At 38.0% G+C, this 26,435-nt stretch overlaps 1 protein-coding gene across 5 annotated transcripts in view; it reads left to right on the top strand.

Moving 5' to 3' along the window:
* Positions 1 to 26,435, top strand: part of PCCA (propionyl-CoA carboxylase subunit alpha) — a 273,068-nt gene that overhangs the window by 134,436 nt on the left and 112,197 nt on the right. For all 5 annotated transcript variants that reach the window (XM_038134386.1, XM_038134414.1, XM_038134404.1 and 2 more), the window contains 2 exons: positions 327 to 437; positions 9,209 to 9,311. In XM_038134386.1, the coding sequence (XP_037990314.1) occupies positions 327 to 437; positions 9,209 to 9,311 (214 nt within the window). The remainder of the gene's footprint in view (positions 1 to 326; positions 438 to 9,208; positions 9,312 to 26,435) is intronic.

Below are 26,435 nucleotides of genomic sequence, written 5' to 3' on the forward strand. Positions count from 1 at the left end.
TTTCAAGGAGATGGCTCTGGTCTTGCCTACATCTTCTAGAACTGAACCAAAAGTCTCTTGGTTTTGCTTCCTGTCCTAAACTCAACTAGGTGTTTGAATTAGGCTTGATGAGGTGAAAATTTAGATTGTTTACTTCATAATTAAACAGAGTGTTTAAAAGGGTTTTGAGGCAGGAGTGAAACAAAACTGGTAGATCTGCATTGATTACATCAGTACTATGTTATCTAAGTTGTGAACAAGAGATATAGGAGTTCATATTTTTATAAGTCCTTTCCTACTGTAATTTGTGATTAATATTACCTGATTTTGTATTGATTTGTTTTCAGGTGTGGCTCACAATATTTCTTTACTGCGAGAAGTGATTGTCCATCCACGCTTTGTTCAAGGAGACATCAGCACTAAATTCCTTCCTGAAGTCTATCCTGATGGTTTTAAAGGTTTGTTCCATTTGGAAATGTTTCATTTCTTAAGTGGTATTGTTTTGATTATTGCTGCTTTATGTTTTTAGATTGACATGCTCCCCTGTCTTTACTTTTTCTTCAAATATATCTGTGCATACACACAATTAGAATTTTAAAATAATGCATAAAGTTGAAATAGTTAACTTTTTTATTTTCAAGAAGGCAAAATACATACTTCTGGTGATAAAATAGTAAATGAAATACACCTAAAGTCAAGAAAAAACATTTATAGGTCATATGAAATATGTAAAATAAACATGCTATGCTATCATCTTCATTACACACAGTACTTCTACTGTTAACTATAGTTGGGTAAATTTTCACTCAGCACTGTTGCTTCTTCATTAAATTGGTGTATCACCTTTAGAATAGCCTTTTGACATCCTTTGTTTTCTCTTTAGCCTTCTCTGGAGGATCTAGCATTTTATCACAGTATTTCAGTACCCTGGTATTAATACACATTGCACACAGTAATGGGCATCATTTTGAAATTGTTAACTCATACACTAGGTTAACATAAACATAAATGCAATTACTTCTTTACATCATCTCGAACTACTCAATTTCAAAAATGTTTACCAATGGTTGCTAGAAAAACGTAAGAAAACAAATAGATTGGTTTCCTTTCACAAGGATCAAGTTTTAAAAGGTTGTCTTCTCTCTTAGCCAGTCTGCTGTAGGTGCTTTCTTGACCCGTGTAGTCAGAGACTCAGTTCTTCCATACAGGTCTCTCACCTCAGCTGGCATTCACCAGGCAGAACATCTTTCTTATTAAAAAGAGACAGTATTTATAGTTCATCATTCATGGGTCCTTTATGAATCCTGTGGAGATTCCTTTTCCCCCATTCATCATTAATCCAATGTGGCAGAATCCTCATCTCACTTTGGAGGCAGCAGTGCCAGATTGGCAGTCACTGGACATGACTGGCACATTGCCAAATTCTAGTCTCATTAAGGAGCAGAACAGATTTTTCTTACCTCAGGACTCAGTGTGCGAGTGTGTGGATGACTATTCTTTGCACCAGAGCTACTTGATATCGTGATGTAATTGACAACTCTGTGTGTGATACAGTCCTACATGTGGGATTGATGCATCCTGCTTGTTCCTGGCTCCTGACTGAGACCACAGGAACAGGTGTTAGCCACCTTGAGTGGCAGTGTGCTTGCGGTGCTTCGAGCTGGAAAGTTCCTTTGTTGTTTTTGCTAGGGGGTCCTCTGCTAATCTTTGGGTAACTCAGCTGGCTTTTATCCAGCAGACATTCCCAGGGTATTTTGCTCATCTGCTCTTGAATGTTTGGTGCTGCTGTAGCTGGTCTCTCTCCCTTCCCTGACACCTGAATACAGAATCTGATGTCTTGCCTCTCCAGTGTTTCTGGGAGTATTCAGTCATTTTCCTGAGTAGATCCAGATCACTAAACCACCATGAGACCTGCATTTTTTTTCTGTTGTTGATTTTTTTTGGGGTAGCTTTTTTGTAAGTTCCAGGGTTGACTTAGCTCGTGAAGGAATCTGGTGAACTTCAGCAGATGTGCAAAGTGAATGGCAGCCTGGGAATGGGGAGAGGGGAATGGAGGAAAGAGGCAAGGAAGCAAGATGTTAGAGTCCCAGTGCCATATTGTGAGAAGGCTGCCTCCCCTAGCACATAACTGGGAACAATAAAAACATAAATCAAATAGCAATATTGTAGTAACAGATTCTTTAAGATATGCTTTTGCTCTGGACAGCAGAAGACACAAGAACAGATACTGTGATGCTTCATAATAGAAACTAATGATTGGCACATGTGAAATTTCTAGACCTTTTTCCTGCTGTATGAAAAGTCTTGCTCATCTCCTTCCACGTATCAAACACACATTAGCCTTCTTAATTATAGATAAAGAAACATATTATGGCATTGTACTTCAGTTCAAGAATAGTTACTTATGAATAGTGATTAAAAGCTCTCCAAAAAAACTTGAGAGCCCTTTTAATGATGTAGTTTGCACTGGATCAAATCCTTCATGCTTAAAAAAAAATTGATGACTTGAATTTGAAGACAGTTTTTAAAGTACCCATTAAAAATATTTTTACAAATCCAATGACTTAAATGGGAACTGTTGAAGGCAAGCAAGGATGTTGGGTAGAACAAGTAGAAGTTCAACAAGAGAAGCAAAGACAAAAAATAATTTATATGTAATTTCTTTAATCACTTACACTAACTTATATTAGAAGTACCCAGAGTAAACTTTGCTAAGAGGATTTGAAAACTAAGTAGCTTCATATATCTTACTATTGCTTATAGAAGATGAATAGCTGTTAAAGAAAGAGCTGTGACAGTCTGAACAATTAGAGCAATGTATAGCCAACACAGATCTGGAAATATGTAAAAATTTGTGCTGCTGTTAACAGTAGGAATCCATACCAGAACTGTTTTACACTTAGAAAACTTAAGAAATAGAAACATTTCAATAGAGATGTGTGTTAAATTAATGCTCAAGCACAATCCATTGTGTTTCTTTTGTAACCTGCGCAATTGCCACTACAGTTGTAGTGATCTACACTGATGATCAGTAATGAATCTCAGCTGTGTTCTCCCTGGTGACTGCATGAAGTACTGGCCCATTTTGTATGTGCATTTTTCTTCCAAGTATAAATATTGAGTCTTAACACTAAAATAAGAGATTCTTTGTTTTCCAGTCTCATTTTTATGAGCTCCATTATAATCCTTTATTAGAAGACTTCTACTCTAAGTTGAGAAGAAATGAATTATTAGGTGTATTATCTTGGCTACTTGGCTACTTTTCCATTAATCTACGCTCTCTTCAAATTACACGTAGAATGGGCATGTTTAGTAATTTTTGTAATTAGAGTTTAACTCTTTCTTCCCATTTTTAAGTAAACACTCATTACCAGAAGTAGTTTGTTTATTGCAAGTTATTTTAAAATACTAGCTGTGCTGAAATTAACCTTGTGCAGAGTATGATAAGGGTGGGAAAGCAGCTGCTGTCATTCCCTTTTTTTTGTGCAGGTGAGGGATGGCTGGCTGGAATGCTGGCTGGCAGTAGGTGAGCTGGAATGGGTTGCTGCTTTGAGCACCCATGCATGTTTTGGGAGGTGTGTGGATCTAAGGGTGGGTGCAGGAACACTGATTAGGTTGGGTGGCACCTGTCTTAGAGTGGCCTCCAAGCACTTTACTTACAGAATAAAAATCTCTGCCAAGCATGCAGGAGTCAGATGCACTATTCTTCTACAGCTTGTAAACAACCTGGGAAGCCTCTGTACTTTCTAGTCTGCCTGATAAGGAAATTTTCTATGTGTTATCCCTATTTTATAGACACAGACAGTGTATCTCTGTTTTCACAAAGATCCAGGAAGAGTCTTGGACGAAAGATAAATTAAAGGATCTTTACGTTAGCACCTTGTTCATGGGATAGGTCTTTGTGGTTCAGTCTGTTTCACAGTTTATATTTTCCTAGTTTTTTATTTAAATATTGAGATTTTCTTCTTCTTGATGTTCCACTCTTTCTGGTTATTAAAGGATGTCTGAAATCAGTCACTCACTTTGGGAGACACAGCCTGTGCCAATGAAAGATGGGGCATTTTTCAAGAGATTATCACAGAAGTCATCCCAAAATACATGAGAAAAAAAAAAACAGGAATAATTTGCTTTCTGTCCTCTAGCATATTTTCCTCATCTGAATGGAGAGAAAGAACAGAAATTCTTTATATTTCTAATACAGAAAGGAATAAAAAGGAAACACTTCTCTTCTGAAATGGCATATTGGCTCCAGAGACTGTGTATTAGGTGAAGGCTTTTAGATATGTTGTGTTTATCATAATTATGTGGGTTGGACTAAATTATTACTCTGCTTAACACTTATTAAACCATCTTTGGAATACTGTGTCCAGTTTTAACCCCCTGATGCGTGTAAGAAAGATGGCAATAAACATGAGTAAGTCTAGTGAAGAGCCACAAGGGTGGTGTTGGGCTTGGAACAGATGACCTTTAGGGAGAAGCTAGGAGAACCAGCTGGAAGCTGGACCTAAGGACAGCCTTCTAGGACCTCAGCCTGGGTTCCCAAGCATATGAAGCCAGGCTCTTCAATGAGTTGCACAGCTGTACAGCAAGAGTCAGGGGTCATGGACTGGTGATTTTAAAGGTATCACTGCACAAACCTCTGAGCAACCTATTCTGAATTTGATGTTGGGATTGCTTCATGGGGAGGGGACATGCTGAATAAACTAAGGGCCTTTCAAGGTCCGTTCAGCCTCAGTCATTCCATGATTCTGAAGGAAAGCTCTTTTTAGGTGAATTGGGACTGCAGATATGACTTTTAAATTTAAAGTCTGGAGACTTTTGCTATTAGTAGGAGGGGGTACACAGGTTCCTCTGTCTTTCACTATTAGAATATGGGAGATTCTTGCTGCTAATTCCATTCATTTTCTCTGCATTGGAATCTAATATTTATAACATTCAACTTTGTTTTTTGCCTCAGCCTACTTGGTATATATGCTATCTGTAATGGTTAACTTCAAAATCCACCAGGAAAAACTCAAGATAGAACCTAGAAATGTTATAAACATTGCCTACATTGATGTTGATCTGAATTATGCATTGCTCTTTTAATCTTTCCCATTATGCTTTTAGCTTTATTCTTCCCAATCAGAAAACAGTCACTCTTCAAGTATTAAGTAACTTACTGGGGCACATAACCAAGGCTTGTTTGTTTTGTTTTGTTTTTTCCCTGTAATTGATAGTAGGAAACATGTTTCTAGGACAAAATGCAAATGAGACTGTTATGGGAAAAATGACCTTTATGTAATTTAATTTGAAGTTGGTTATGTAAAGTAATTGCATGAACCTTTTTGACTCAGCTTGGGGGATACTGGGATAATATTGATTTAAGCAATCATAACATCAGGGAAATGAGAGAGAAATGCTTTTTTCTTCTCTTCCTTCCGACCAGGGTTCTGCCATTTGGTAGTAATAGATGTGTGCAGTCTAGTTTTAAATGATATGAATAACACTGCTCTCACCCCTTTAATTGTGACTTAATTTTATAATAATTCTTCCTCTTTTGCATTTGCTTTATCTAATTCAGCTGATAATCAGAAGTTTATCCCAGGTTAACAGACATGAGGGAGCTGCCAGTTCCACGTTTCATTGTGGAGATGAAATTTCTGTGTAAGCCAGGAGTCTGCAGTCATGAGAGCAGGGAAGAGCAATGGTGTAACCTCCTGTGTTGGAAGTTGGGGGACCTTTGCTACTTATTTCACTCTCTTTCAAGGAAGCACTTGGACAACTGCTCCAGGAGTAGCTTTGTTGCTCTCCAAATCAATCTGTATGGTGAACGTGAAGGACCATGTTGTTATATCTTTATCGATGGTGAATATTAACTTATTTCTCAAGACACCCCACTGAAATCCTGAGGAGTAGCTTCTGAAGGGGAATAATACTTGATGGGACACAAAGGTATTACTATCTGGAACATTTGTGTATTTCCAAATATAGTAATGTAATTGTAAGTTTGACTTCAAAACTGTTTACAATTCAGCTGAGCTAGCAGCAGAGCAAAAGCAGACAGCAAAGGGAATGGGACTGGAGTTCAGAGAACTAAGGCAGTATTGACAGCAGTCTGTCCTGCCTAATAAAAGTTAATTGCCATCCTTAGGAAGCAGTCTTTAATCAAACTTCTGAAGTATGCCTCCAAAGTTATGAAAAGGACATTCTGTGGTAGGGTTGTATGTTTATTGCCAGACACCAAAACCTAATTTTGCTATGTTTCTGTTAACAGTTTCTTATCTCCCAGAAATCCTGCATTAGATACTACAGTCATAACTGGTTTTCTGCTTGCCACGTGTGTGACACAACTGCTGTAAATAGTGACAAAGGAATAAATATTTTTTTCATGTTGGCAGTAATGAAGTGAGTGTGACTCTTGATCAGTTCTTAACCTGTTTCAACTTATTGACCTTTGCTCGCTGTTTTTGGAGTTTGATTTTTACTGAAGATACAGGAAGAAGATAGATGAAGTAACTGCTTTTGAGCTTGCTGTGCCACAAAAACTAAGACAGCGGTCATGCAATAAAACCTTTGAAATGGGATCTTTTTAGTTTTGCCTTGTTCCTTTATTTAAGTTGGTTCTAACAGTGTGTGTTGGAGCAGGTGGGAATATGCAGTTTTGGTCACACAGTCTTGTCATGAGTGTTGGGCAGGGGGACTGAAAAGGCAGAGGCTTTAGGGCAGATTCCTGATGTGCCTTTAGCTGGGGCATGTAAACTCATCAGTTTTAGATTCAGTGTTTTGAAAAAGTGATCTCACGGTGTCTTCACTGTGTGTAAGCAATGGGAAAATTGGCACATTTCAGATCCAGATAATTGATGTTATTGCAATGTATAATTACATAAGGCTTATATATATACACGTATGTGTGTGTGTATATAGTACAAAAGTTCAGTGCTTTTTGAATTTTGCCTTGCAATCAGTTTTCCTAGTAACTGGCAAAGGAAAGATCAAGTTTGTTTCTGAAGCCAGGTTCTAAACCTTTCAGCATTTGTATTTCTGCATGTGTTTGTTGAAGTGAAGACAGTTTCCATTTCAAGGCAGTTAAAAAAATAAACATGAGCAAAGGAACTTGCAGTAATATTCAGCCAGAATATGCTAATGTGGACTAAATTAAAAAAAGATTGATGCACATTTTCTGAGTTTTGTTATTTTTTAATTTACATTTTTTGGCCGGTGACAACTTCTTTGTACTGTTAGCTGGACTTTAATGAATGTATTCCCATCACTGTGCATTGCATTTCTGAGGTGGACTCTAACTAGCTTCTTTACCTAACCCTGTTTAATATGCCCAGTGGAATGATGGGTTCTGTGCAGAAGACATCCTGTTTTGAAATAGTGGGTTTGTTGCTGTAGAGTATGCTCCAGTCCTTTACAGCAGTCTCCATTTTGGATTTTCTTCAGGATCTCATTAGTCTTATTTTATTCTGCTGATAGAAATTGTCACTGGCTAGTAACCAGTACTGGGGAATGTGAATTTACATTACATAGCACTGAGGCTGTGGGAGGGTGGAAGTATAGAAGGGATCTGTGTAACTGTTTGCTGCCGGACTGGAAGCAAATGTGTCCCCCTGGGCAGAGTTCCTCTGGGAGATAGAGCCCTCTGAAGCTCTTCCCCCATCCTTTCATGTGAAATCTATACTTTTTCTGGATGATGGCATTTGCTGTGATATGTACACAAAGCAGTTTTTGAGAGCTGTGTTGTAACTGAGTTCAGCAAAGTCTTTCAGTTCTCAACCTTTAACTTTATTGTCTAATTCTCCTCCCTTGTGAAATGCTCTTGCTTTCACTTGTGCAAAATCTTCCTCATGGATAAAGTGTGCCTCTTTTCTTCATGACAGTTCAGCTTTGCTGTTCTTGTCTTGTTTTATATCAATTTGAATTCCCTGCCTTGTAGACCAAGTACTTAGTCTTTTTGTTCTCTCTCGCAGATTTAAGAGTGGCTTGGATTTCAAGGGACCTTAAAAATCACCTGGTACCAATTCCCTGCCATGGGCAGGGGATACCTTCCACTAGACCAGATTGCTTAGTGCTCTATCCATCTTGGCCTTAGGACTTCTAGGGACGGGGCATTCGTGCCCGGACAGACTATTCCAGTGCCTCACCACACTTGCAGTAAAGGATTTCTTCCTAATATCTAATCTAAACTCTCCAGTTTGAATTATTCCCCCTTGTCCTTTAACTACATGCTCTTGTAAATATTCTCCCTCCATCTTTCTGGCAGGCACCTTTCAGGTACTGGACAGCTGCAGTTAGGTCACCCTGAAGCCTTCTCTTTTCCAGGCTGAACAATCCCAGTTCTCTTAGCCATTCCTCATAGGAGAGGTGCTCCATTTCTCTACTCATCTTGGTGGCCCTTCTCTGGAATCTTGAATCATTCTTGGCCACCTATTTGCCATCTTTTCATACCAAATCTGTGTTGTGTGATTTCTGACCTAAAGATGGGGGGGTGGGGGGTGGTGCAGAGATCTGTAACTGTGCTCTTTTTGCCTCTTGAATGTACAACTGAATCTCTATTTAACCTTCACTTTCTGGAACAAGACCAGACTGGGAGAAGACCTGCTTCCTGTCACACCGGTTGTATCTTTCTGCCAAATATTTGTTAGGTTGCCTGCCTTCAGATTATAGACTGCTTTGAGCCACTTTCTGTTTCTGAAGTGTCAAACATGACTTTGACTCCATTAGTTGTGAACTAATGATTACACAAATAACACTAAATGACTCAGGGCTGACGAGTAGCCTTATCCCCATTTATTTTTTGGGTTTATACTGTTGTGTTATCCCTTTTGTTTGAAAGATCTGTAGCCTTTGCCTCAGATAAAGTACTGAGAGTGTTCTATATTTTGAATAAGTTCTAATGTACAGATGGATTCCTTACCAGCATGAGGCACAATATGTCAACCAGTGACATTTCAGTAATGAAAACAAGATGCTGCAGCATCATTCAGTTTCTTTTCTTTCAGCTGTCAAATTGTTTTTAACAGAGATACTAGTGTTAGCAGTTGGGCTGATTTGTATGAAAACATGCAATTTAAACTCTGAAACTCAGAGCGTCTGCTATGCTAAGCCTCATCCTAATTTAGAGGGAAAAAATGTAGCTTTCATGTATAAGGACTGAGCAGTGTCTTTACTGGTAGTTGTTACTTTTTGTGCCTGTGTTGGTCTGTGGTATCTAATTTTTTTTAAACTTCTTTCTGAAAACTAGGACACAAGTTGACAGATCTTGAAAGAAGACAACTACTGGCAACAGCAGCATCTTTGTATGTGGCTGAACAACTGAGATCACAGCGTTTTTTAGGGACTCCAAGGTAAGTTCATTTCTAAGAACTCAGATGTGCTGATGCATTTCATTAATGGCATCTTCTCATGCACAAGAATAACTGGTGAGAAACTGCATGGTTTCTTAATATAGCCTGTTTTTTCTAAATTCAAATGAGCTGTGGCTTACATTTCCCTACTTGCACAAGTCATACATGATTATTTTTATCCTAAGTATTAGCAAACTAATAGGCACAAAAATGTGTTACAAGCCAGTACAGTAATTAATGCACATCAGGAGTTTCATTAATGCAAAATGTTGCTGCATTAGTAACTAACCACAAATTGAGCATCACAAATTTCCCATGTGCCCATTTGAAGCAATCTAAGCACTTTGGCATAATATGAATATTCAGCTACAGGGCTTTAAAATATTGTAGATTTGTGAGTAATTTGCTACCTTGATGAAGAACCTTAATAGTTTAGAGTCTTAATTCTGAAAATACTTTCAGACTGTAAAGGTGGAAGGTAATCAATGGAAGAGTCAACACCTTGCTTTAAGTATGGGGGTTTTTTTGGCTTTTATTCTTCCACTTGTCCAGTTTTTTGAATTGTAGCTGCCAGTAACCTAGGCAGTACTGTTAATTGTTCAGCCATTGCAGTACCCATGTCAAAATTCACTTCTTTGACTTTTTTGAACAGTATGCTTTTTTCCTCTAGGATGTCTAGCTTTCCTTATCCTCTGGCCCATCCCTGTCAGTGCCTTGAAACCTTCTGTTAAAATTAACTGAATTTGTGAAGCTTGTTTGTGTCATTGGTGTTAGCAATGGTTGTACACAGGGAATCCTGACTCCAGCATAACTCTCCTTGCCTCCTGTTTTGTAATTTAGTTGCACGTAGGTTTGTGTGTGAGGGAAGTCATAGTGCAGGGTAGACATTATTCACATTCCATGCCAGTGGTTTGACAGTGTATTCTATTACTGATTTTTCAGTGGTCAGGAATAAATCAAATGTGGTTTCAAGAAGTCTTTATTTTTATTTGTACCCACAAAGATAATTAGTACCATATGGTATTAAAGAAAAAGAAAGAGACACTTAGGGCAAGCATAACTGCTTTGTAATGTATAGCATATGCAGGGCTGGGTCATTGCTTGCCTTATGCATCTGTAGGGGAAAGTAAAGCACCTTTTTATTTCCTTCCACAAGTTATATCCTCCATAGTGAATGGCATAAGGAGAAGAACAGACACTCAAAGGCCACTCTCACCTAAAAAAAGACGAATCAGGGAAAATGAGGAGGAGCCTTGATTGTATTTTTTAGTGGCCAGCATAGGAAGTAGTCTGGTACTGCTACAAAGAAGAGATGGATTACTTTGTACATGGAATAAGGATAGAAATTGTTAATTTAAACAGTGATGATCAAACTGCTATTGCATTCTCTGCTCTGATTTGTGATTTTTTTCCCTCTTTGTTGTAAAATGCTCTAACTAGCTAAAAAGAAAAGGAATCCAATTTTTGGGCAGTCTTTTTGTTTCTTTTGCAAGTACTTTATTTAGTACTAGGTGTTTGTGTATCCTAATAGAAAAGACACATACCACTATTTTAACTGAGATAACAGATATGTAAATGAAGTATGGCATACAGCAATCAGACACAGTCACACATCTCTTTCTCTGCTGTGTTAGGGAAAGAAATACACTCATTCAAAAAAAAGTTAGCTCATTTTTGGAGTGCTAGCCAAACTCAGTCACAGGTATTCTTTCACCACGGGAAGAGAAGGCAGCAGAGTCGGGTCACATGAAAAAAAGACACATCTGTAAAGCTAGATCAAGGTAAGATTTTTCAGATTTTAAATGGTGAAGCTAAGAAATCTTTTCAGTACAGAAGGATCACTTTCTCTTCCCATGATGGTGTGTACTTATGAATCCTTCAGAAGTCAAGCCTTAGAATTTTCTCCAAGTGGTGGCTGAGTGTGGTTCTTATTGAATGTGTTATGGTTTCAATGCATGCATGCCGTTAGATCTACTTGCTTTAATGATAGCAAAGCTGCCTGTTTGAGGCCAAGTAAGGATGAGATAATGCAAAAATGCTCACTGGTGAGTAACTTCTGAAGAAACCAAACCTGATAATGATACCCTTTCCCCAAAATGATACTGCTTGTTCTAAGGAAAAAGGAAAGAAGCAAAGGCAGAATGAGGTCGAAGAACTGTGCAGTGTCTTGGACAGTGTTCTCCATTTCCTAGAGCAGTTATTGGACTCCCTCTAGAGGGGACTGAGCACTGTGGAACATATGAGTTACTATAGTCCCATCAAGGATTCTTCACCACGTCCTTAACTTAACCAAACGGCATCTCACTTATTTTTGAAGGTGCTCCATATCATGCGTATTTTTTAATGAGCAAGGTTGTGGCCAGAGAAAAAGTACCTCTTTATTCATAAGACTGCACTCTGAAAAATACTCATAAACAAAAAGTTCAGAGTAGGAGCCTGTGCTACAACAAATCCAAAAGGCCAGTTGTGATCTTGGGTAGTCTTCACTATGGCAGAATTGGGCATTTGGAGTCGTGTGAGTTTTAAATCCATGTTGGAGGATGTGAGCAGACTAGACAGACTGCATGCTCCAAAGCTGATCTGTAACATTCTCCTAATGGTTTGGGTAAGTGCATTGATACATTGATCATCACCTACAGAATTTAAGCTCTCTGGCACTACTTATGTTGACAGCATTTTTTTTCATCTGCACTGAAAGCATTTGAGCAAGTCTTGTGCAGAAAACTACTGAAGAGTAGTATTTTGAAATCATTATTTCTTTTAAACTTGTCACAGCTGTCAAACAGACAGTTTTCTGCTAAACTTGAGTTATGTGCTTATCTTTGCTTTTAATTTGTTTTCTTTTCTCTTTTGGGAGCCATATTTATAATATGCATTCTTTTCACAACTATAGGGGTATTTTATGTTCCCTTTTTTCCCTGTGATTTATTCAGCCCATGATCAGGTTTGTTATTCTGGTCAGACAGACAGAAAGTAGTATGCTTGGAGCTCTTCACAGAAGGTCCAGCTTTCACTGTCAGGGTTCCCAGGACTGTAATCAGATGAAGTGCAGTTGAGCCAAATTAAGGAATCTTGCAGGCTGCTCCTGCCTTGCTTTCTGTCTTTCCTTCTCCTCCCCAGGTATGCAGGTGTGATTTTGTATGTAGCTACATTTCACTCTTGTTCTGCAAAAATGACCTGTGTTAGCATAGAAACTATTTCATAATGGTTTATTTCAGATCATTCTGTCAGAAGCAGGTTACTTCTGACAAGTGAAATTATTCTGGAACAGCTACAAGAGTGGGAATGTGTAGCAAGGAGGAAGATATGAGCTCATAAAGGGGAGTCAGAGGTGGGCCTCAGCTCTTTACGTCAAACTAGTAGCAGCCTCATGAGGGGGATTTCTCTATAACTGGTGATATTTGCTCATGTGACTGGAAAATATGTATTTTGCAGTCCCCTGAGTGACTGAATAATCAGCTGCAAGGTTCTTGCTGAAACATATTCCGATGACCAGCCAGCTGTTTCTACCTTTGGCACCCAACTTCCTTCAGCTAGTTTCAACCAACCCGACCTCTGTAGTGGCAGTCTTCATTGCAGTAGGTTGGCTGGTGTTGAGGTTAGTGCAGGTCACAAGCCCAAGGCTGGTTTGCCTTTCCTGTGCCCGAATAAATGGTGTTATGGTTTGGGTGGAGCACCCACAGGCGAGTTTCCAGTGTCTGTATTGTTATATAGTGCCCCTGGCCTCATCAACAGCTCCTAGAACTAACTTGCCAGGCTTTAGCTAGAACAGCTGTTGGAGATCCACTGTCAGAGTTTCAGGAATATAAGCATTTACTTTTGTGACACAATCAAGTATTTAGAGCATTTTCTGGATGTGCTTTTTTTTCCTTAGTTTTAATTTAATTGTTTTTTATTTAACCCATTTTCTTGGGAAAAATTGGATGTGGGATGGTTTGGTTTTTTTAGGATTCTTCCTGGTTGGGGTGTTTTTTCAAGTATTTTTTGAAAGATGATTTGCTAATGGAAGTGTTTGGTATTTCGTGAACCACATACCAATGTGAATATTTCACTGTGCTATCCAGATAATAGGGGCACGTATTTCCTACAGGAAAGAGCCATGGATGATTAATGATTGTTTCATTGTTCAGCTTTTAGTTATTTTACCTAGGACTTTTCCTACTTACTCCATAGTCCACTTTATTGTGAAACTGGTGCCACCCACAGCTGCTGAACAGATTTACAGCATCTAGTAAAACCCCAAGGTCTTCTAGACAGAACTTGATCTTGTTTCAAGTGGAAACATATTTTGGCTGAAGTGAATCCAGCTTATTTTATGTCTGTTTGATGTAGTTAGCCTTTGAGACCAGAAATGATGTTGTACAGTTGAATCTTCACATTTTGGCTTCAGACTTGTTTTCATTAGTGGGTTGGGAGGGGAATAGGAGAGTGTCTCTCCAGGTGTGGCTACATCATGCTATCTCATGGGTCTACTAATGTGATGTTTATACTTCTAAACCCAATTGCCTGCAGCACTTCCTATGTGTTGCTTGTGTTGGCTGCTAAGTGTATTTTCCTAATTTTTCTATGGGTTTTACCCTTTCATCATTTATGACTTGGAAAAAAAACAGTGAGACTGCATGCCCATATTACCTGATACTACACACAAAAAGATGGTAACACACTGGAAAATGTTTTAAATTGCTAGCAAGAAAAAAAAAAATCACTAAATGTTTTTCTTGCTTATGTGTTTAATATAGAAGACTGGATTTAGAGTCTTGAGTTAAACTGTTCTTGTGGGACCTTAGAGAAGTCAGTTGAATTTGGCCTCAGTTTACAAAAAGGCAAAGTGGCCTTAATACCTTGCTGTCCTGTTGAGGTTTCGTAAATATCTGTTTATCAGCATGTATGAAATATTTTGAGACCCAAAACGGATTATGCTTTCTAAGCATAAAATATTTTCCCAGGAAGGAAAGTGTATAGTGAAAAGTTAAAATACAAACAAGTTTTTGTCAAGTTCTGGAATAGCTGGGCTAAATTTTTGTTTTAAAATTCTGAAATCCAGAGATCCAGTGCAGTGAACATAAAATGGCTGGTGAACTGCAAGTACAGAAATTAAATTATTTAGCTTTATCTTTAATGAATTATTCCAGGTTCCTGTGTGGGTTGATTCAGTACAGCTATATTGATGTTTGCCTTGCCATTGCTTGATTATAGGGCAGTGAGGGAACTGCTCGGAGAGCAGTAGAGTCCCACACCTCTCAGGCATCCTTGCTCTCACAGAGACTACACCTATTACCCTGCTGGAGTCTGGGACAGAGCCAGCTCTTTGCCAGCCTAGGGCTTCCCCATATGGAAGGATGATCAGCTGCCCAATAGCAAAGCTTTCTGGCTCTCCTGCACTGCTGGAGCAGCACAAAATAAGGTTATGTTACATTAATTTTAAAAAATAGGAAGATGATGTCAGGAAAATTCACTGGAGTCATCTGAACCGGCCTCTTGGAAAGAGAATGAGTTCTCACTTTCAGCAGAGGCACTGGTGAACGATATCAATTGTATTATGTGAATTTAATTTTTTATTTTTTCCCTAGAACTGTAGTATTAACATGAACTTGCAAGTTATGGTAAGTGCAGCTAAACATGTATACTTCTCTATCCTACAGATACCCTCTGTATAGAGGTAAACTGCTTTGTTTTCATGGGTATGGTTGATCAAGTCCTGCCTACTTGTGGCTTTCTTCATTCCCCCACTTCAGAGTTATGCAGTCATCCTTAGCTCATGCAAACAGCACTGCCTTATCCTTACTGTTCTGGTCCCCTGCTCAACAAGTCGAGCATTCTTCCCATGATTTACTGTTAGGCCTTTGAAAGTCTTTGGTATGTTTGTGTAACTACTGCAGCTTCACACCATTATTCACTGCTGGTCTCTTTTGCCATAGACTCGCAAGGTACTAAGGCCCTGTTCTCCTTTTTCATGTGAAATCTTTGTTTATAATGAGCTTTTCTGGTTGTGGTAACCCTCTTGTCTCTCTAGATGTTACCTAATGTTGTTCTTTTGACCTCTCATGAGCCATTACTGTATTTTTTTTTTGTAATTTGGCTTAATAACTACAAAACCAGATGCCCTATATAATATTCTAGATGTCTTTAAATCTGGTATTATTTACCCTTCTCAGTTGTTCAGTTGTTTATCACAGAAAGAGGATTATATGTGCTGGAAACAAAAAAGTAGCTGCAAATAAATGAAACATGCATTTTTTTTCCACTTGGGAATCAACTTCTATGGAAATTTTAAAAGTTGGAATGGGATGTTAAGGTAGTATTTATGATTCTACAGAATGTATGGTATTTTTTTCTTTGATTTGATTAAATTAATGCAATCAGATTGAAAACACAGGTAATGTAAGGTATTTCCATAGTTGTTTGAAAGCACAGCCATATGTTCCATATGATTCCTAAACATCTATTCCAAGAATAGAGCAGTCTGTCATGGGAAGTTTCCATAGCTTGTCATCCCTGTCATTTCTAGGGAAAAATGTGTTCTGGCACTCAGAAATCCACACTTGCTCAATCTTTAGAGTAGCTAACCATTATGAAATCATTATGAAGATAATAATTACTTAAAGTTTGAATCTCAGTGAACATCTCTTGGGAAGATCCCCACATCTTGCTGAGGTGATTGCTGGTGGGAAGGGCTTTCACTAAAGTAAATGGACCTGGCTAAGTCCCTATGTTTATTTTTTATTTTCACCATGTCTTCTGGGAAAACAGCATCTGCTGTAAGAGCTTTATAGCTTCTGTAGCTACTGTTCACTTAATGCTGAAACTTGAATTTGCATAATATAGACATGTGAATGTTTTCTATTGTGCTGCCAAATTCCTGTCCCTTTTTTAGTTGTTAATGTGGCCCTTTTCTCATCTGTGCTTTGCTTATGACCTCTTCTGCAAGATCCTCTCTTTACAAGACCTCTCTCTATTTAATTTACTTTGATCCCCTCTATAAGCCCAACGATTATTTCCTCTCATGCAGGTTTACACCTCCTAAACCTGTTCTTTAATATTTGTCGGTGTGTAAAATGTGTATGCGTGAAACCGTAAAACCGACAAGGTGTGTGCTAATTGCCATGTGCTCCCTGGTCATTTCACAGGTATTTTTAGGATATGTTTTTGTCTTCCTCTGTGTATTTTACTTGGAGTTTCCAAGGGCAGAAATGGAGTTGTCTAGGATAATTTTATGGAAGGGCAACGTTTTTCTTGACTTCTGAGGTCTCTAACCTCAGTAAATACATCTGTAATTGTGTTTGCATGAGAAGTTTTGCTGATATTTCTTTTCTAGGATTATTAAAGATAAGCATGACCATCAGAACCTGACCTTGTGTAGTTCCTTGAGGCACTGGTTGTGTCCTGCTGTTTGTTTGTGTAGTGTGCAACTTATTCTGGATGCTGTTGCTGTAGAAATGTTGTCAACAAAATGTATGGGAAACAAGTCTCTCATTCAATATTGTCTGCATACTTGTACATGTATGTGTCTCGATTTGTGCATCCTTTAGCATGCTTGCTTCATTCATGTTCACGGAGGCTGTAGTTAAATACAAGATACTGATTGAGGGGATAGGTAATTAATTTATACCTTTGTTGTTCAGTATTACAATTTTCAACCGTTTCTTTTCCCTTTGATTCAACTGCAAAAGTGGGATGGGACACAGAATGGCCTCATTATTGCAGGAGTATTTCTCTGTTCCCTGCAATGATTCCAAAAGCTCTTGCACACTTCATCAGTATTATTGTAATTCTTTGGCTGCAGGATATTTGGCAGCTGTTGCACCCCACTGGCAAATCCTATTCAGACTTCACTTCCATTCACCATTGCCATTGGAGAATTGATTTCTCTCTCCTCTGCTCTAACCTTTCCCAATTCATTTTGGATTGTTCAATGTGAAACATTTTAATTTCATATCATACAGCCATTCAGCTCACAATCCTTTTTTAACCTGTCACCAGGGTAACAGCATAGCATGCTTGCTTTAGGCAATCAAGTTTTTATTCCGCATGCTTAATGTTGCATTAAATGTTTGCATTTTGTTTAGCCCTCTTAAATACTTTAAAATGTGGATATGTTTTGCAGGGTAATGAAGTCTCTGATTTCAGTGTCAAGTCTTCACAGAAATTGTCTTACTTAAAATAAAAAATAAGAAATCGGAAGATGAATACAGTAATGACAAGATTATTAATAAAATCCCAAATGGCTGAATAAGGCAAACATCCATAGAATGGTAAAAAATATTTTTCCTCTGGTAAAACCTTCCAGAGGCTTATTATTATAATCTTTAGACCTATACTTTGGGATTATTTTTACCTGTAAGTGCTTGTATCAAATTAATGCAAATATAGGATTAACCATGCAATAACATGACTTTAAGAAGTGAAATGTCTGGCCTATACGTGTCAGCCTACTTCACACTGCTTTCCAGATGTGTGTGGAACTGTAAGCTGAATAACAAGTATTTTTTTTATACATCAAAATTAGAATTTATTGGGATGATGCAGTTGATTAAAGAAATACGGGATTTTCAAGTATCTGTTTTTCGTCTACATGCCAACCATCATGGCATGAAGAACAGGCTGTAACCATTTTATTGGAAATAAAAATAATAATGAATTTGTGTTTTCATAGATTATTACGAAAATAAAATGGACATTTTCATATCTGAAAAAAACATTGATTACATATAACTGATGCTACAGAGCAAGTCCTGCCTGTCTTGGTAAAGGAGTAGGACCAGCCAGGTTTGCCCTCACCTTTTTTTTTGTTGGTATTAAAAAAATGTCTGTAATAGATGTCCTGAAAATACCCAGTTTATAACTATAGTTAGAGGCATAGTGTTAAAGGCTTTTTATCTGTCACAATCTAGCCTCAATTACATAGGTATAAAAGATATAGGAGAAAGGAGTGGGAAGTATTTAATTTTAGGATAAGTAAAATCTAAGAACATTGCATTGCAAATAAGCCCAGACTTTCTCATTTATAATGAAATAAACCCATAATGAAAGCACTGATAATATGCGTGTTAACACTTCCGAATACTAATTTTGCAAACCTTCCTGTTTTCAAAATAGGTCATACATGTCTATTGTTTCAAAAAGCCAAATATGGAAAAGCCAAATAGATTTGATTACTGTACTAGCCCAGTGTGTGTTTCTTGAGAAGACAACTGTTTGCCATAGATCAGACCCATAAAGTTGACTTTGTTAGAATTTTTCTTCCAACAGCATGCAGCTGACTATAGAAGGATAGAAATGAAGTTTCTTCTATTATTTTCCAAGCTTTCTCCCAGTTTTCTATTTTCCCAAGTTGTGCTATAAGCTACCAAATGTTATTGCTTGCCTAAAGAGGTTTGGCAGTGTTTTGTTACTGAATTTTGCCAAAAGGAGCCAAGCATATGGTAACAGTTAATTTATTGGTTCTTCTAACCTCCAGGGAACTCTTTACAGAGAGCATATTACCTTTTTATCTAACATATTTTAAATAAAAGAGCTGTTGAATTGAAATTTGATATGCCAGTGTAGAAGCTAAGCCTTCAGTGCAGTTATGCTCAATTCAGTCTTGTTTAAGGGTACGACTAAAAGTGTAAACATACAAGATTGAGCTAAGACTTCTTTCTTTTCATCTTTCAGAGAGGTGGGTCTCTTCTGTATAATTTTAGTGTGTGTGTGCTTAAATAAAAATACTGAAGAGACATTTTCTAGAGGAGAAAAATAAGCCCTACCTTTGTCTCACAAGTATTGGAGATATCTTTCTTCACTTTTGTTTTAAGATATTCCTGGTATGTGCATTACCAGAGAATGCTAAAAGAAAGGACTATTTTTCATTTCTTTGTATGTAGGACCTACAGGCCTATTTGCTGGTTTGTGACAATGCAGTTTTGTACAATTCTAGTGGGAGAATTATTTGAGAGGTGGCATTGCTAATAGTGTTGCTATGTGCTATCTTGGAGTTGAGTCTCATCCCTGATATTTGCAAACTCAAAATCAATCATCAACTACCTGCATTACAGGTAGCTGTATATTTTTGGTTTTGTAACTGGGAGGTGTTGTGAATCTTAAAAGGAAAGCTACATGGATATGCCGTTGTATTTTCAACAGGATACTTGGGAGAGATGATGCTTTAAGTAAAAAATACTTAATATTTATTTCTGTCGTTTCTTCATAAGTATTCAAAGACCCGGATATTTTTCCCTGGATCTGTGTTGACTGCTCAGATGACTTTTTCTTTTATGATTATGGATGATTCTTTAATATCTTTCACAGGCCATTCTTTTCTGTGTAATTAGATGTGGTGCTTGGAGTTTGTTTTGGCTGTGGCTTCCCTTTAACATATATCTTCAAAGCCTGTAGTGTGAGAAAGACTGGGCAGGAAAGAACAGCACAGGACCTCGTTCTTTTGAAACCAGGGATGTTTACCCATGGCCTTAGAAAGGAGATGACAGGTCTTTATCCTGTCTCTCTGTGGTGCTTAATAAAATTAGTCTTTCTGCAGTTAGTAGTGAGATGATACAAATAAATTATTTGCACGTTAATTCCAGTTAAAAAAGAAATACTTCTAAAAAATCTGGGTTCCTAGGCTTTAAGCTTTTCTCTTTACCCCTGTGTGTTCTGGTATGTGTTTCTGAATCTCCTCTCTCTGGCATGATAGTGGCAGAGATGGTCATGTACCTTGGTGACACAGTAAGTCTAAGTGACTTTCTCCAGGCTCTGCTGCCCATTTTTCTACCAGACACTGAAATTTAAAGCAGGTCCTCATCGGGCTGCACCTCGCTGTTAATGTCGGTACACAGCTTTACCCTGTTTGTTTCCTTGAGCTAGTGACAGCACTTTTCTTTCAATTCTTTGTTGCCTGCCCTGCTCCCTCCCCTGCAGCAAAACCTTTATTCTTGTTACTTGTATCCTCAAATCGCAATCATTTAAAGATACTTACTGATATTAAGTCCTCCTTATTCCTCTATTCACTGGGGTTTTTTTCTGTTCTTTGATCTTGGACATTGCGTATCTGCCTCTACTACAGGCTGCCTCTTCCCAACACTTAACACTTGTATTTAAGTGAACCTTTTTAAGTAAGTAGGCTCAGGGTGGAGCGTAACTCTTCAGAGATAAGGACTTTTGTGATTTAACCCCAGCCACCAACTATGAAGAGAACTACCTCTACCCTAGCCAAAATCAGCACACAAGTCTAGCTCGTCTCCTCCAGTAAGGTCCAGAGGCGCTGTCGTAATTTACTTTTTAGAAAAATTATATTGAGTATAAACAAGGAAAGTTTGGGCTGAGGGAGAACATGGTTGTTGTGTATGGATTCCCTCAGCAGGTGAGTGCACAGGAAGGACTGTGGCTGAAGGCAAAGTTGTGAGAACCAGTTCTGAACATCTTCTTTAGATACCCTCTTTCCGCTGCCATGCACTACAGCTGGAAGTGTATTTCAAAAAGATTTTGGATCTTTCTTGTGTTTGTACAACACTTTTACTTCAAAGTTTAGCATTTCTGTTCAAAATGAGTCTGTTTTTTTCAGTCAGAAAAATCCTAATGTTCTTTTTAGCGTCCTTTTGATAATATGTTTATTCTTGCTTGTTTATAGAATAGAAACATTAACAGAAAAACGTGTATTCTGTTAATAAAAAAGAGTTACAGTATCATCTAGTGTAATTAAATAATAACTGGATGTGTAAAAGATAATGCTTAAAGAAAATTGTTTTTTCCATAGCATTTTAAAACGTACTTATGTAGTACATTTTAATATATTATGTTATTTACATATTTAGGACATTTATTCTTTGCTTTGTGAATTACTGAACTGTACTGATTAGTGCTAATTGTCTGGGCAAAAAGGAAAGAAAGGAGATAGAACTTACAGTTAAGTACATTGTAGAAGTGTAACTATATTCTTATGCTCTTCCTATACCTTACTTACCTTTCTATTGTTTATCATTGAATATTGGACGGATGGATATTTAGGCCGGTCAGTACAGCCATTTTTGTGTCCCCATCCTGTATTGATCATGATTATGCTAAACTAACCTTCATCAATAAGGTTCATCCCACCTACGCAGCCTGGCTTCTCTACTTCTGACCTTAGCAGAAAGCTTAGTGGGCAAATTTTTTTTATATTAGTACTGAGAATGAGGCACTAGCTGTTACAAATTTTTTGTCCTTCACACTCAACCCTAGTTTAATAATTCTCAAATTCCATCATTCAGGTCCGATGTATATAACTTGAGCAAAAATGGAAGTCCATGCACATTTTTTTTCTTATTGTCTTTCTTCTCTCTATTTGTGAGATCATAATATGAACAATGGCAGATGTCTTATTAAAAGGATGAAAATACATAGAGGGCAATAGATATTTATCATCTTTTGAATATGCATCACTCGTAAATTATTAGATGCCTGTGTTTCTGTGGCCGAGAGCTGTAGTGCCTAAGTAATGTAAAAAATATAGCTGAGCATTACCTAAAGGTAGTTCAGCCAGTTTCAGGTCTAACTCATTGTGAGAGGTACCTTTCTCTTTCCATTAGCTAAGAAGGGAAAAGATGGTTAATATTAGGTGCTGAAAGCTCAGTGGTGTGAGTGCCGGATGTAAGCTGGAAGTGTAGGGGGTGATGTATGGAAGGTAATGAGAGTCACTGAGCTCTGCTACGTGCTGTAATTGTCCAGACAAGACGTACGAGTGCTCGTTGCAGATAGGCATGTTTTATGTTATCTAATATAATTTTTAATGAACTTTTGGGGGTTATATTATCTGCTATGTTTTTTTTTTCTTTAACTGAACAGAATTAGTGGCATTAATCTGTTTCATAGGAGTCTAGTGGAGAAGAAACAGAGAACAAAGCTTTAGAATCTGTGAAATACACCTCATTTCTTACATGTAGGGGGGAGGAAGTAGCTGTGACATTGCCTGTTGGAAACTGGCTTGAATACTTCTAGCCAAATGCTGTAATCACATTTACCTGTGGTTTGGTACATACATCGTTGATACCTGTGTTGTCACCCAGCACTAGTTCTTGTGCACATAGTTTGAAAAGCCAGGCACTGTCTAGAACGTAGAGTTCCAAATGAATCCCAGCTTCTGTTTGTTACACTATGGCATGCAGGATTGCTAGCAAGGAAAATCTGGTCATCCTTTTGCAGGACTGTGGGCTGTCCTGAATGTGCATTGTATGTATTGCTTGAATTAAGTCTCTTGTAGAGGAGAAAGCACAACAGAAAAATATGATCAATACAGCTGTATTCCCAAACTGATTTCATTGGCATGAGATGGTTAAGCTCTTGGATGGACTCTTGGTTCTGCTGCAACAAGTTTGCGGGAGGCGATAAGCTCTCTGTGATGGCTGAGCTCTTACAATACTCTGGAACTCTACTGAAATCTGGTGCAAGCATTGTGGTTTCCAAGATGCACAAAAAAAAAGGGGATAATTCTATTCTCAATAATGACCTTTGGGATATTGCATATCTGACAGGCTTTAGAGAGACCAGGTGAAATCATGAGTCCTACAAAGTGTGGCCATAGAAGTTCCATACTCATGGCAATACAATCTGGTTAGTTCCAAGGGGACTGGCAGATCAAAAGGGTGAGACCTAAATGAAACTGTAAACCACAGGAAAGACAGCATTCAATACACAGCTCTTAAACTCAAAAAGAATTTTGGAGGTGGTGTTCTCTAAAAAGGTGTTTTCAGTTTGGCCTAAGACAGGTTGGGGTTTTAATTTGGTTAGCTAATATAATTTAAAATTTTCTTTAGTTTGCACATTGTGTTCCTTGTGGGCCTTAAAGAAGGCCAGTGTTCTTGCTCTCTGTGCTGTTGCCAAATTTCCCCAGAGATGGCTTTATTCTGTCTTTCCTTTTCCCTTGGTTGTAGTAGTTGTCTCTCACTCCTGATAGCGTGCCTCCTTCGGTAAGTTCAGCAGGTACTGAAAAGTTTCACTATATTGTGTTTTAAAAACTTTGTTCTTTAAGGAAACACTGTATTTCAGTTTGTTGTTCATGCCTGTGGGTCAGATGTGTATCTCTGAATAAGAAAGAGATAAGTTAATGTGGTTTTTTTGGATTAAGTTTGTAAATTAGTGGTAGTTGGGGAAATGGCAATCTGTTCAAGAAGATATTATCTAAAAAGACAGAGGCAGCTCAGGCCATGACTTTTTCAAAATGGAATTTTAAAATTTGATTCTAAAATATGCATTTTCTCTTCCACAATTGCAGAACAATTTTTCAAATATGCTGCACTTCACAGTTTTTCTTTGCTTTCAGCTGGCAGGAGCTGGTAGGTATCAAACACTTCTTAACGTAACTTTTACTGGGGCAACTAAATAAGAGAGGTTGAGCTTGAATTTAAATGTCAGAGTTTTTTTGTTGTTGTTTTTTGTTTTTCTTAATATCTAGACTAAATACCAAACTTAATTGCAGAAATTGTCATTAAGATCAAAATCTCTTCATGTGAATAAAGGATTCTTCAAAAACTCATCTGTCATTAGCAAGTGTACAACTCTACCATCTTGCTCATGATGAGGAGCTCATACTCTCACTCTGTGTATTTGACTTTTGATTAGATTTAGTCTGGTCTTGTGAACTGAATGCCCATCTGTGACTGGAGTGTGCTGGGTGCAGTTCTGGAACCTGGTTTCTGCCTTTCTTCATCAGAAAGGGACTGGTTTGCACGTCCCAAGGCCATTCTGCAGTGTGATCCAAAGCAATCTTAGTGCAGGTGGTTGGGATAATTTACTTTGAGAACTCCTGATCTGAGGTATAACACTGATATTCTCACAGCCCCTGCATATTGTCCTGTTACTTCTGAATGACCATACTCTCCAGAACTTCTGTTACAAAAGGGGGTGAATAACTGAAATTCTGACAGAAGGGATGACAGATTAAAGCACTAAATGTGTTTTGATTCAGGTTTACAGCTATTAGTGGCAATTGAGCTCAAGATTAGTAGGCAGATTTCACTACTGAGATGAGTACAGCAAACCTAGCACAAAGTTTGCCTGGATGTTTCAAAAAAGAGAGCATGGAAAGTAGTCTTACATGTAGAAGTAAAATTGGATTATTTCCTTGTCAAACTTAGACATAATTTTTAATCACTTCGCCTCATTTTCATGTTAGTAGGTTAGCATTTCCTTCTGACTATTTATGTGGACAGCAAACCTGTAATATTCTAAACTTAATACAAAGTGAAAAATAGCATATTTTTACTGGGAACAGCCCTTCTTTGAATGGAGGTGTAGGAAACAGACTGCCCAACAGGCAGCTACATCCCAATACCATCATGTTATATGAAAGTGCATAACTGCTACTGGATGATGTTAACAGAAGAGCTTTAGTGCTCCCTACTCCATCACAGTGGCTTGTTCTGAAGCTCTTTGCACATAAAAAGAAAGTGAGGTAATTATTGTAAGACTGTTCTTAAATATCTGCACAATAAGTTTCTTTGCTTAAGGAAATAAGGGAAAATTTGTATAGGAAAAGGCGTTTACTGTTTTTGTTTTACAGAGCAAATTATTATTATTAGTTTTGCCCAAAGTTATCTCTTAATAAAAATTAAAAAAAAAGTTTTGGAAAAAAACCAAAGTTATGAAATTAAATACTTTAATTGGAGGAGAAACAGCCTCAGCTTTTTTGATGACAAACAGATTTTTAGATTTTTCTCTCCATAACAGTTGTTAGCATGTACAAGTCAATATTGTTGACTGATCTGATTAAAAACACCTGCTTGCAAGTGGCTCCTCCTTTGGTAAATGAAAGATGGTTTAAAGAACAGATTAGAAGCACAGACTTGTAAATTATAGTAAAAATAAATGTCTTTTCTCTGTACTTGTGAGCACCTAATTTGAATGTTCCTTGCTTACTTCACAAATGCTTGCAATGAGACAAATGGCAAGATCTCTTATCCGGCATTAGTGCCTGTGACATTTGCTTTTTCCAACAGAAACCAAATACTAAAGTAGGTCCTAACATGTCATAGGAGAGGAAATCAATTGCAGATATATTTTACATTTATTTATTTGAAATTTTCAAGGTATGCTGTTGCCTACTGAAGGACTGGGCAGTCTGACCCTTTTCTGAAACTGAGAGGTCTTGGCTCTTCTGGTAGCTCCCAGGGTTACTGTGTTTCCTGCAGTTTACTAGTGCAAAGTGCATAGAAGTTTCCTGGCTTTAGGATCAAGTGCCAAAACTTTTTGTCCCAAAGAATGCATTGTCAGGCTGCAAATCTGAGTCTCCATGAATCTCTCATTCTTTCCTGCCATCAGCAGTGTAGGGTGGTGAGTTCCCCAGTGCTTACCTGAGCCCTGAGTCTTTCTCTTGAGAGATGGGAGGAGGATGTGAACCCCTACAGGCTGAGGAAGACTGATAGCATGGATCTTTGATTCTTTGAAAATATGCTCTGCAAACATGACTTTGTTATATCAAGACAGGCAGTAGCAGCAATCCTACTTATTTACCTGATATATTTAAAGCTAAAAGAGCCATGAAAGATATTTCAAGAAACTTAGAATTGTTGTTTGCCTTCATTTTTGGAGGATAATTTCTTGTTAAGATTGTGGAGACAGCTTTGGCAGAGGAGCCCCTAGTTCCTTGCCCCTGCCAGGCTGCTGAGGATGCTGGCTGTAAAACATTGGGGTTAGGGTGTCTCTCTTTGCAGGACCCAAGCACTGCAGGTTTAGAGACCTCCACAGGGGAAGTGGGTTAGCCAGGGTGAGCTCAGGTTCTTTGCAAGGTTATTTCTCAGTTAAATGGAGATGAAAGGCATTGAGCCATACTCTTAGGTCTGGGCAGATAAATTCACCCTAGATTTATAACTGTTTCCTTGGCCCACATCTGGGTTTCACTGCTGAAGGCACTGGAGGTTTTTGTTGGTCACTGGATTGCAGGCTCTTATGTCAATGCAAATTGCTCGAAAAGCTTCTGTTGAAGGAAAAGGGAACATCCAGATGTATGCTGTTCTGAATCAAAGCACAGTGCACTCCATAGCATCCTTTTAAAGCATTGCTTTTTATTTTATAGTTTACCTTCCATGTAATTTCATTTTTCCCATGGTCACTATTCAAATAGAGTATAGGCTATAAATATGCATATTTGTTATTGATCTCAATATGATATGTAAG

This window comes from Motacilla alba, chromosome 1 (assembly GCF_015832195.1).
Source record: "Motacilla alba alba isolate MOTALB_02 chromosome 1, Motacilla_alba_V1.0_pri, whole genome shotgun sequence".
Taxonomy (NCBI): Eukaryota; Metazoa; Chordata; class Aves; order Passeriformes; family Motacillidae; genus Motacilla; species Motacilla alba.